The 12,222-nt window shown below is 45.9% G+C and overlaps 2 protein-coding genes across 2 annotated transcripts; both read left to right on the top strand.

Annotated features, from left to right (window-relative positions):
- The first annotated feature begins 305 nt into the window (after window positions 1-305).
- On the top strand, window positions 306-2,871 carry LOC124656949 (F-box/FBD/LRR-repeat protein At1g13570-like). Its single transcript, XM_047195595.1, has 3 exons — window positions 306-1,130; window positions 2,320-2,472; window positions 2,578-2,871. The coding sequence occupies exons 1-3, from the start codon at window positions 306-308 to the stop codon at window positions 2,869-2,871; spliced, it is 1,272 nt and encodes a 423-aa protein (XP_047051551.1).
- A 3,878-nt stretch (window positions 2,872-6,749) lies between these two features.
- LOC124656947 (F-box/FBD/LRR-repeat protein At1g13570-like) lies at window positions 6,750-11,955 on the top strand (the record flags this gene model as incomplete). The annotated part of the gene is made up of 4 exons (XM_047195594.1): window positions 6,750-7,577; window positions 8,372-8,524; window positions 8,631-8,915; window positions 11,947-11,955. Coding segments are annotated over exons 1-4 (1,275 nt in total), but the record flags the coding sequence as incomplete, so codon positions are not given.
- Window positions 11,956-12,222: the final 267 nt, after the last annotated feature.

Genomic DNA, 12,222 nt, shown 5'->3' with positions numbered 1-12,222 from the left:
AATAATTATTATATACAGAGAGTATTTTTATTAGAAAAAACATGAAAAAAGAGCGTGATTTATTCATTGCAATGGAGGGAGGAGTATACTTTTAGTATGCCACGCATTTTATTACCTTGCCTTGAAAAGCAATAGTATTAGACTTTTTTTTTCTTTTGTTGTTATTTTAGTTCTTTTGTCAAGTGAATGGGCGGACTGCCTGACCCACTCGCATCAGCATTTGGGGTTTTGTGCCGAAAGGAGCCGAAGCCACCAAATCGGCCTTCCTCAAAACCATCGAACAGCGCCACGCAGGTCACGGAGAAATGTCGGCGCCGCCTCGTCGGCTGACTGAGGTCGCTGTGGCGGAGGCGGACGCCCTGATCTCCCTGCCGACGGGGGTCCTCGACGACATCCTCGCCCGCGTCGGCCTCCGCGACGCCGTTCGCACGTCGGCGCTCTCCCGCGCCTGGCGACGCCGATGGGAGGCCCTCCCGTCCCTCGACCTCGACTTCCCCCGCCCCAAGGGCGGAAAGGGCGCGTCCAAGGGGCTGAGGGCCGTCGACAGCGTCCTCCTCCGCTGCCCCGGCCGGGTCCGCCGCTTCTACGCCTACCTCGACCAGCTCCACGCGGGCCGCCTCGACGACTGGCTCATCGTCCTCTCCCGCCGGGGCGTCGAGGTCTTCAACCTCATCTCCGTCGACGGCCTCATCGCCCTCCCCTCCGCCGTCTTCTCCTGCGGCCGGCTCACCGTCCTCCGTCTCTACGGCTGCGCGCTCCCGCTCCTGCCCGCCGTCTTCGAGGGTTTCCCGGAGCTGAGGAGCCTCGCTCTCATCAACGTCCGGTTTCAGCAGAACGGCGCGTACCACCAGCTGGAGGAGATCATCGCGACCTCGCCGTCGCTCGAGAAGCTGCTGCTTTGGGACGTGGAAATTGCGGGCGACTTCACCGAGTGGGTGATTCAGGCGCCCAGTCTCCGGGACCTGAACATTCGATCAGCTGGGGATCTAGGCTGGAACATTGGGGACCTCCCGTCGCTGCACTCTGCCGATATTGATATCCGGGATTATTTACCGGACCGAGACTTCGCCAAATTCCTCGCCGGATTTGCGAGTGTTACCAAGCTCGTGTTATGCACTCGTCATTCGCCGGTACACGCCAATGCTCTTAACTTACCATATCTTAATATAGATAATTATGCTCGTTTTCTTTAGAATCATCAGAGATATATTCGAATTTGCTTACAGATAAACATCATAGATATGTTGTACAGTACGTTTTTCTTATCTGTTGTGCATTACCTTTCCAGCATGTTCCCTTGATGCCCAATTGAAATGACGCGTGGTTGCTGAAGTATTTGACCTGCTAGGGACAATCAGGATCCAAAGTGGTTGGTGTTGAGCTCCAAGCCCCCAACTATAAATGAGATTTTCCAATTTAACTTCAGAGTTACTTCCCAGTCATGTAGTCATAGAGCTGCATATATTCAATAATCCAGCATATATTGGTTTCCCAAAAATCCTTTTGTATTCATATTTAATACTCCCTCCGTTTCTTTCTATAGTGCCTATTGTTTTTTAGCACGGAAATTAGCGCCGCTAATTTATTGACACAACCCCCACCCCCAGCTCTATTTGAGAGAAAAAAGGAAACTGGACACAGATCTCACGTGATTTGTTCCCTGCTCCCTCGCGAGAAAGGACGCGGCCGTTCCGTGAGGAAATTTTGCTGTTTCCTTAACCGACGCGTGATCTACTTCCTCGCTCCCACTAGTCTTTCTTCTGCTCCGCCATGTTTTCTTAACCGACGTGAGAGAGAAAGAAGCAACGACAGAGGAGATCTGATCATCACGATACGTGAGAGAGAAAGAAGTGTACGTGGGTTTCCAGATTTTCTGGAACGAACAGATTGGTTTCCACAATTGTTGGACCTCACCTGATCGGTGGGAGGACTAAAACGCAAACAAACAGAGCCTCTACTCTTATATTTCAAAACAAATGTGAAAAATCAATAGGTACTATAGAAAGGAACGGAGGGAGTATATGGATTTACAGATGCATTTTTAGTAATTGTTGATTGTTGTTACCGATATTATAACTCTGTGCACCGAACTAATATAATACCTTGCTTTTTTAGAAAGTAGTTTAACTAAACTTTTTTGTTTCTAGAGTCCTGAGACTTGAGTGCCTTTTGTAAACTTTAACATCATAAAACTCCTATAGTTTTTCCGCGAATATAATGGCTTTGCTCGCATGAGTAAAGAATGCAAATATTTGCTCAACTGTCCTAAATTTGCCTCAAGTTTCAAACTTCTCACATTATGTCTTTTATCTTTTTCAGTTAAATGGGGCTAATATACTAGAGACACTTCCATGCACTTTTGGCAACTTAAAGAGCTTAAAACTCTACACACAATTCTCTGAACTTTCCTCCATTATGTCAACCTTCTGTTTGTTGAGGAATGCTCCAAACCTTGAAAGACTCAAAATAATGGTAATGTTGAATGCTGACGTACCATATAACTTGTATGTACATTATTTGAAGACCATATAGTGACTATTTCCAATGAATGACTTCTTACTTATGTTATGCATGAAGATCGATGATGGTGTGGGGCAGAAATATGAGGCAAATGGAGAGTTTCAAAATGCACAATGGACTGATTGCATGTGTGCGAAACTTCAGTTTGTGCAGATAACTGGTATTCATTGGTTTTCAAATGAATTGTGTTTTATAGAGCTTATTCTTTCTAAGACAAGGCTTCTTCGCACATTATCTGTAAGCCATGGTGAGAAATGCTCAACGTCTAATGAAGGTGTAGTGAACAAGCTACTAAACTACCCAAGAGCTTCAAGTCATGCAAAGGTTCTATATGAAGGTAGATCATCTTAATTTTAGGTAACAAGTTTCTATTGTATTTTCTGAACGTATGGCTTTGTCAATTTCAGTTCATATTTATTTTTGAGAGTTTCCTGGTGAGGTTCACATGAGATTTTATTGTTTTCTCGTAAGTTTACTTATATTGACATGTTTGCTACAATCGGAAAGCCTAATATGAAGCGTTGAAAACTTGGGCTGCTATGTTTTCAGATACTCAGACTACATGATGCAAGATATCATTTATTTTTGTGCGGCTAAATTTCAAATTGTGGGTTCCTCTCCCATTGCAGTTCCACATTATTCGTTTCCCCATTCCAGCACTTTGCAACTTTTACTTTTATTTTTAGATAAAAGGTCATCGGCCAATTTTTAAATTAATAATGCCAACAAGGCAACAACAACAACAAAGAAACAAGGTGCTGATAATCAAACCTTTTTTTGAAGTAGTCTCGACGAAGAATCTATCTCTATTATGTTCATTTGGATAAAGACATTAACCATGCTTAATCCCGACTCCATGTGCAGGTAAAGCGGAGAAATACTAGGTTGTCTGCACTGCCGTAGATATGTAAAGTTGCATCACTGGAATGACACACTACTCTCTCGTGTGTCCGATGAAAATCTTCTGAAGATTCGATACACCGCATATGGAAAATGTCTTTTCGCAAGGAACTCAGTGTACTATTCTGAAAAGATCTTGCTACTATTTGGTAGTTCGGCACAAAATCTGTGATATGACTTATGAGTCAGTGCGTTAGCTTGTCTTGTTGGTACTTTAGCTGCCGTGGATAAGTCTTTTATAACGATTTTAGACTTGGCCTTTCGGGAAAAAGAATCAAATTCATCAAAAGTACCTCAATTTAACACGCGATTTTGATATAGATACCCACCTTAGGAATGTAAACTTGCGGTAGTTAAGTGTGGAGCATTGTCTCATCGACGGTACACTGATGTGGCATTATCTGGACCCGCTTGTCAGGCCACGCTGCGCTAAGTGAAACATGCACACCTACAGGAGGGGGTTAGTTACAAAACGGGAAATCTATGATCTCTTTCACTCCTTGAGGAAATTTCCCTTTCCTCCTCTAGCATCACAAACCCTAGCCGTTCAGCCCGTCCCTTCCGCATCCCGCCAGAGTTGGTCTGCTGCCACCGGAGTTGTTCCGCTTTCATCATGTTGACCACAAGATCTTCCCTTTCTGCCTAGCACCGCCATGGCCTCGTCATCCCAATCATCGCTTGTCCCGTCTATGGTCTCCTGGTGGCAGTCATGCTCCAGCACGACCGGTGGGTCTTCTACAAGTGTCAAAAGCACGGGGTAAGCAAAATTTGTCTTTTCTTTTTAAGATTCTAATGTTCCGTGTTTGATTCATTTTCAATTTTGCATTGTGCAACGTGGTTGTAATTTCTGAAAGTGGAAGCTATAATATGTTTATTATTTGATTGATAGAAGTACCAAGGAGATGAGAATTGTAGAAGCAGCCGGATGGGTTGGGTTTTTTTTTTCAGAATGAGAGCATGTCCCAGCCTCTACATTGACTGATGACTAAGACCTCATTTTATTATTAACAGCTTCAGCGTTTATAATTTATGGATCACAAAGAGTTCAAACATGAAACCACTTGAAAATGGAAAAGTAATATAGTGATATCATCCACACAGGTTGCATAATTTTAGTGCTACCGTTTCCAATCTGTTGCACCCAGAACCATGGCTTGATGCAGCCCCTCTGGCTGGAGATATAGCCACATACGAATCCAGTGCGAAACCAGCGGGATAACCTGTAAAAAGAAAATTTGTTTGGATCTGTTAAATATGAGATCATTGAGTGTGTGTGTTCCATAGATCCTATAATAAACACAAGCGCCCAATTTTCAAAAAAATCATGATATTAGCTGGGGTATTATATCTTAATGTTATATGAACAACATGCCAAACAAATTTAGCAAGTGGGCAATCAAAAAATAAATGTTATATAGTTTTTCTTCATCTTGATTACCAAACAACATTTCATCACTGCCAATTTCTTTTGCAAGATTATCTTTAGGTAGAACCACTTTTTGATGAAGGACCACATCAAATCCTATTTTTCATAGGGTCCTTAATTTTCCAAATATATTTTTGGAGATAAGTAGTATGCCCATTCATATGATCTAAATAAAGAGATTTTAGTGTATACACAACCGAGATAGCTTCCAAACGAACACGTCATTGTGTCCCGTTAATTGGACATCCATGAGTCTGTGTACCAAGAGGCAAGTTTTAGTCTAAGATCGGTGAAAGAAGACACAACATGAATAATGTCAGCAAATTAAGCCGCCATGAAAGGAAAGGACACATGCCTCAGCCTCACGTCAGCTAGCACGGCCTTGCCGCCGAAGAGGGGATGCCTATCCCCTATCGCCCAGGATCGGATGGACACATGCATCACCGATGGACACGGGCCACCCTTGGACATAGAGCACAACACGCCAAGGAAACCGACCAAACACGGTGCCACATCGCCTCAATACAAATGCCACCACCAGAAACCCCTCGTCGCATTGCTCCTTCACCACCACCCTATTCCAAAGGGACGCCTCCAAGGAGGAAACGTCACCATCACGCCACCGCCGCCCAATCCGAGGGATTTGGGTTTTCACCCGGAAGAAGGGCAGGGGATGGGGCCTCAACGTCGCCTTCGAGAAGGGTAATGGCGTGTTGCATCGTCATCTTGACCGCCACCACCGGTCAAGGGTTCCCCCGGTCAGAGCCCTCGGCCCCACCACCCCAAGGCTCTAGCACCGGCGAGAAATGTCGGGGCAAGACCATAGCAAAGGAGGGCCACCGTCTTCAGATCTAGGCCGGAGGTCGATGATGATACCTCCATGCTGTGACCAGCAGCCTCCGCCCCCTCGCCACCCACACGGCCATGTAGGATGGCCCATAGCACTGGTGAGCGCTCGTGCCGTCGACGACATCGCCCTCACCACCCGCCGCCTCGTACCAGAGGTCATCCCGACGAGTGGGAGCAGCGAGATCCTTGCCACCACGGTCGACAGGCTCCTCTCGCGGTGGCGAGGGAGAAGGGGACGAGGAGGGAGTAGCCTAGGCTAGGGTTTTCGCCGCCGCCCAACTCACCCTAGAGCGGAGCGACGCGGAGGCTCAACAACGCATTTCTAGAGGGGTCTTATAATACTCTGCCATGATTCGTTCTTCCTCCCTCGACGACCTTTCAGGCCTTCTCTTCTTCTTCCCAAGTTCATGCTAGAAGGTAACTGATGCGCAATAACCATTACAGTGAAGAAAAAGAAGATGATGACGCCGAGATCAAGAAGAGCTTGGGGTCGCAGAGAACCATGAGTTCACAACCTCACGACGGGTTTTGCGCTTGGCGGTTTCGATTGGCCATGGGATTGGATTCTATGTAGGCAAAGAAATGCAGGGTCCTCCATTGCCCCGAGTAAAACAAGCTCGATGCAAAACCGTCGTACACTTGTACGCAAAGAAGAGTTCAATACAAAATTATACAGCGGGCTGCTGGTTCCCTCATCGGACAGGGATCGTACGAAAAACGTTTGGAAACCATCAAAAGCGGTGATCTCTCCCTTCCCTAAAAAAAGGGTGTGTCTAAGTCTTTGCTTAACTTATGTCTCAATCGAATTACATCAATGTATTTTGACGTGGGCCTAAACAAAATACAAATAACACGTCAAAAAAATATACATACTAAACAACAACAAACATGAATCTTCAAGTAGAAACACAATTTAACGATGAAGCGGTGACTGAGACGTAAGCTACAGCATCTGAAATTTAGCATAAGAAAAAAAGGCGCCGCTCGCCCGAAACCCTCGAGCCGCGCTGCTCCTGCAATACCCCCGTGCGGCGCCGCCACAGGTCACGGGAAAATGTCGCCGGCGCGCCGCGCTTACAACAAGCGCCGGTCGAGCGAGATCGCTGTAGCGGACGCCCTAATCTCCCTGCCAACAGGCGTTCTCGACGACATACTCGCCCGCGCCGGCCTCCGCGACGCCGTCCGCACGTCGGCGCTTTCCCGAGCCTGGCGACGCCGATGGGAGGCCCTCCCATCCATCGACCTCCTCTTCCTCGACGACGGCAATAAGTGCCTGCGTGCCGTCGACGGCATCCTTCTTCGCTACCCCGGCCGAATCCGGCGCTTCGACGCCTACCTCGACCATGACCTCCAGAACCTCTACGCGGGCCGCGTCACCGACTGGATCATCGCGCTCTACCGCCGGGGCCTCGAGGCCTTCAACCTCATCTCCGTCGACAGCTTCATCGACCTCCCCTCCGCCGTCTTCTCCCGCGGCAGCCTCACCATGCTCCGTCTATGCGGCTGCAACATCCCGTTCCTACCCGCGGGCTTCCAGGGTTTCCCCAAGCTGAAGAACCTTGCTCTCATGAACGTCCGGTTTCAGGAGGACGGGGGGTACCAACTGGAGGAAATCATTGCCACATCGCCGTCGCTCGAGCAACTGACACTCTGGGATCTGGAGATTGCAGGCGACTTCAAAGAGTGGGCCATTCAGGCGCCCAATCTCCGGTTCTTATCCATTAGAACACCTGATGATTTAGGCTGGAACCCTGGGGAGCTTCCGTCCCTGCGTTCTGCCGAAATTCAGATCTATGATTTATTCGGGGACCGAGACTTTGCCAAATTCCTCACCAGATTTGCAAATATTACCAAGCTTAAGATATATACTCGCCGTACGCCGGTACACGCTAATGCTCTCAATCTAGCCTCTCTGTTTAGGATCGTAGATATAACTGAAGTTTCTTAGATACTAAGATATATATGTTCTTTGTTATATTTGTTGTACCTTACCTTCCTAGATATCCCTGGTGCCCAATGCTTTAAGATGGCGTGGTTATTGTCAAGTATTTGATCTGCTAGGGACAGTCATAATCCAAATTGGTGTTGGGCTCCAAGCCACCAACTTAATGATACAAAAATTTGCACTCGAAAATAAATTTCTAATGATTTCGTAGTCACAGAGCTGCATATATTTTATAAATCCTGCAGTGATTTCCTATAAATATTTTGTTGTTTATCATGTTGCAATTCTTTGTTACACAAACATATTTAATATGGATGCACGTATACATCTTAGCCATTGCGGGTTGCTACTGTTACTGATTTTTCAAGTCTGTTCACAGAGCTTATTACTACAGTATTATCTTTTTTGAAATATTTTTACAGTTTTGCTAATTTTAAGTCGACTGCGAATTAAATAAATCTCAGGGGTCTTCCGAACCGATTGAATTTGCTTCGTGATTCTGATCTATGAGTTGCACATGAGTTGCAACTAGGTTGTAAATCTAAACTAACCTTTTTTTTTCCTAAGGTCTTGAGAGTGCCATTCTAAATTGTAACACCCTAAACTCCTGTAGTTCTTGCATGAATATAATGGCTTTGCTTGCATTAATAAAGAATGCAATTATTTGCTCAAATATTCTTGATTTGTATTAAGTTTCAAACCTCTCACATTATTTCTTTTTGTCTTTTCAGTCAAATGGGGCTAATATACTAGAGACACTTCCATGCACTTTTGGAAAATTGAAGAGTTTAAAATTGTATACACAATTCTGTGAACTTTCCTCCATTTTGTCAACCTTTTGCTTATTGAGGAGTTCTCCGAACCTTGAAAGACTCAAGATAGTGGTAATGTTGAATGCTGACGCCGACGCCGCATTTAATTTGAATTTACATTTTATGAAGACCATCATTACTACTTCCACTGAATAATTTCTTACTTATGTGCATGAAGATCGATGATGGTGCGGATCAGAAGTATGAGGCAAACGGAGAGTTTCAAAACGCACAGTGGACTGATGACATGTGTGCCAACCTTCAGTTTGTGCAGATAACTGGTACCCATTGGCTTTCAAATGAATTGACTTTTATAGAGCTTGTTCTCTCCAATGCAAGGCTTCTTCGCACTTTATCTGTTAGTCATGGTGAGAAATGCTCAATGTCTAATGGGGCTGCAGTGAACAAGCTATTGAAGTACACAAGAGCTTCAAGTCGTGCAGAGGTTATATATGAAGGTAAAGTATATTAATTTTAGGGACCAACTTTCTATTGTAATTTTCTTTTTAACCTATGGTTTTGTCAATTTCACTTCAGATTTCGCTCCCAGAATTTCCTTATGCGTTCCACAGCAGATTTAAGATTTCTTTGCTTTATGAATAAGTTTAACTTATAGCCTTGCTTTCTACGATGAGAAATCTAATGTGAAACATATGAAAGTTCGGTTGCTATAAGTTCAGACGCTCAGACCACCATGTTCATAATGCAATATTATATCTATTTGTCTAGTGTTAAATTCAAATTTGAGTGGCCCTCTCCCATTACAGTTCCATATTATTCCTTTCCCCATTTCAGGACTTCAAGATGCAACTTCTACTAGTATTAATTTTAGTGTTTGAAATAAACTATAAATATAATTTGTTTTGAATTAGCCTTCATGTAGAATCTATCACAGTTATTTCCATTGGATTAAATGTGAGAAGTTTGTATCACAACAGTAATGATAGCAGCAGACATGAACCGTGCTTAGTTCCATTTTTACAGTTCTGTTTTCACCTGTGGGTATAATTTAAGATAAGCAAGAAATTTATTATGTCTAGAGGAGAACGAATGGTATGGGTGCTTGGGAGTTGACAGGAAGAAAACAGCTCACAAGTATCTATACCACTGCACATTTGTGCATGCTTGTGCTTTTCCTTTTTTTTTTATAATCTTAAGCTGAATTCTAAATTTCTAGGTACGGGTCAGTTAACTCTTTATAGTTTGTTTCATATGCTTTATGCATGTTGGTCGAGCCGCCTAAGCAGTCTGTTTTCTGCATGCAGGCAAAGCAAAGAAAGACTAGGTTGTCTGCATTGGCGTAGATGTGTAAAGTCGGATCACTAGAATGAACGATGCTACAGAGTCGGATTAAATCTGTTGAAGATCATATAGTCCTTCCCAAGGGACTAAGCATAATTATGTGTTCTAAAAGAAAGTTTCCACTATTTGTAGTTTGGCATCAAATATGTAATATGATTCAGTGTGGCTTGTCTTGTTGTTACTTTTGCTGCTGCGGAGAAGTCTTTTATAACCTTTCAAACTTGGATCTTTAGAAAACTAAAATTTCGCTTGATTTGATGTTGTTTACATGTGTTGATGTGTAGTTAAGCTGTGGCTACTTGTGGGTGAAAAAAATGCTATTATTAGGAATTACTCTGCTGAGCTGATCAATATTGTATTTGCTGCATTTATTGGCACTGGCACCCAGTTTATTGCTAAGGATGGGCAAATAACCAAAAAAATAAGTAAATGAACTAAGGAACAGAGGTGCTAATCTTTTCTGACAGGATACTCCTAAAGTCCTAATAGGGATGAATTTCCTGAAATTGGTCAGGTGGGGCTACGGCAAGCCTCTCCCAGACATGGTTGGCTAAAGCAGAGCTCATGAAGGTCAGACTCGCTTATTTTTGGCTTCAGGGTCTTCTCGTCCCTCACTGATTTGGGCTAGGGTTTCGGATGTGTTAGATGATTGCAGCAACAGTAAGACACCAGTATATATTTCTTTAACGGCTACCAAATATGAAGTTAAGAGTCTTTAGTTGAAGAGTCAAATTTATTTATTTTCTATCCTTCGAGGCTTTCGACCCACCAGTTATCCTACATATGCTTTTGTAGATGCTGCAAGGTCTAATCTTAGTACAAGTTCAAGAACAACTCCTATGGTACAATGTACTAGTGCTACGAGGGAATAGTATTTTGGTCTTTTAATCGTAAAATGCAAGCGTCTTTGGTAAACGTTTACTAATTTGTTAGTTGGTTAGCACTGGGCAATGCAGTTGAAACATATTTTCAACCGCACCACTCTCAGAGCATCTCCAGCCGCGTCCCCCAAACCGTCCCCCAAACCGCGCCGGATCGAGCGTTTGGGGGACGTGTTTCGTTCGTGCCGCGTTTGGGGGACGTCGCTCTCCAGCCGCGTCCCCCAAACGCCGCCCCCAAACATTTAAAATAATTTTTCTGGCATTTTTATTTCAATTTCCACAAACTAATACATAATTTGGAACGTGGTTTACACGAAAACACAGTTTGAAACATGGTTTTCCACAAACTAATACATAGTTTGAACCATGGTGGACACAAATATAAAATATTGCAAAGAAACTAAACCTAACTAGGCCGTGCATCGAAGGTTTCGTGTGTTCGCTGCTAAGAAAGAACACTCGAGGGCACACCCAGTCACCTAAACTGGAAAATCCAGCGGGAGGATGGTGCTCTTGTTGGTTCTACCGATGAGGCGAACAGGCAGAAACCTCCGTGCACGTATTCGCTGCGAAGAAACAACACTCATTCAGTCGTCCTCCTCGTCGGTGCTGTCGTCGTCCCTGTCGACGTGGTAGTCCCGGAGGCAGCGCCTCTCGTCGAAGACCTTGACTTTCATGTCCCTGTTGCCGAAGTAGGAGAACACGAGGATGAAGCCGGCTTGGAGGCTGTGGTGGCGCGCGAACTTCTCCCAGCCGATGTTGAGGTACATCTTGCCGCGCGCGTCGTAGATCGCCTTGACGATCCACCGGCAGTAGCCGCACGAATGCTCCCGCAGATGCATCGTGCGCGGGCGTACGCCGCCGACGTACTCGGCGAAGGAGTCCGGCAGCCTCCGGATGCCGCGCGGGTCGCCCTTGAGGACGTGGACGAACTCGAACAGGACGTCCGGCTCCACGTCCATCTCCGACGATGATGAAGGCGGCGGCGTGGAAGGCGACGGCGAGCGTTCAGCTACGCCGCGGCCACGACCACGACCACGACCACGGCCGCGGCCGCGAGGTCCGCCTCTACCAGACATAGCGTCGAGTCTTGTTGAGAGATGGTGGCGGCTAGGGTTTGGGAGAGAGGCGCTAGGGTTTGTGTGTGAGAGGGACGATGAGAGGCGCCCCTTTTATAGGCCGGAGGGAGGCGGAGGAGCGGTGGCGCTCATTAACGCCGGCACGCAGAGCTAGGCGCGACGGGACGCGTCGCTGCGCCCTCTGCGGGAACTGCACCGTCGCTGCGCGCCAACAACTTCCGTCGCGAGGTAGGCGACGGTTAGGTTTAAATTAATTGTGCCGCTGACGGGTCGGCCCCGCCACTCCCCGCCTCGCTTTCGTTGTGTCCGGCGTCCCCGGTGCGTCCCCTGTGGGACGGGGACGGGCTCGGGGCGCCGGACACCGAATGGGGGCGCGCCGGACAAAAAAGGGCTTTGGGGGACGCGGCTGGAACGCTTTTTTTGTCCGGCGCGCCCCAAATCCCTTTGGGGGACGGTTTGGGGGACGCGACTGGAGATGCTCTCAGTTGCATTTGTGTCAACTGCATCA

The sequence above is a fragment of the Lolium rigidum genome, chromosome 5, assembly GCF_022539505.1.
Source record: "Lolium rigidum isolate FL_2022 chromosome 5, APGP_CSIRO_Lrig_0.1, whole genome shotgun sequence".
NCBI classification, from domain to species: Eukaryota; Viridiplantae; Streptophyta; class Magnoliopsida; order Poales; family Poaceae; genus Lolium; species Lolium rigidum.
The sequence above is the reverse complement of the archived record's forward strand: the minus strand, read 5'-3'. Positions and strand labels throughout refer to the sequence as shown.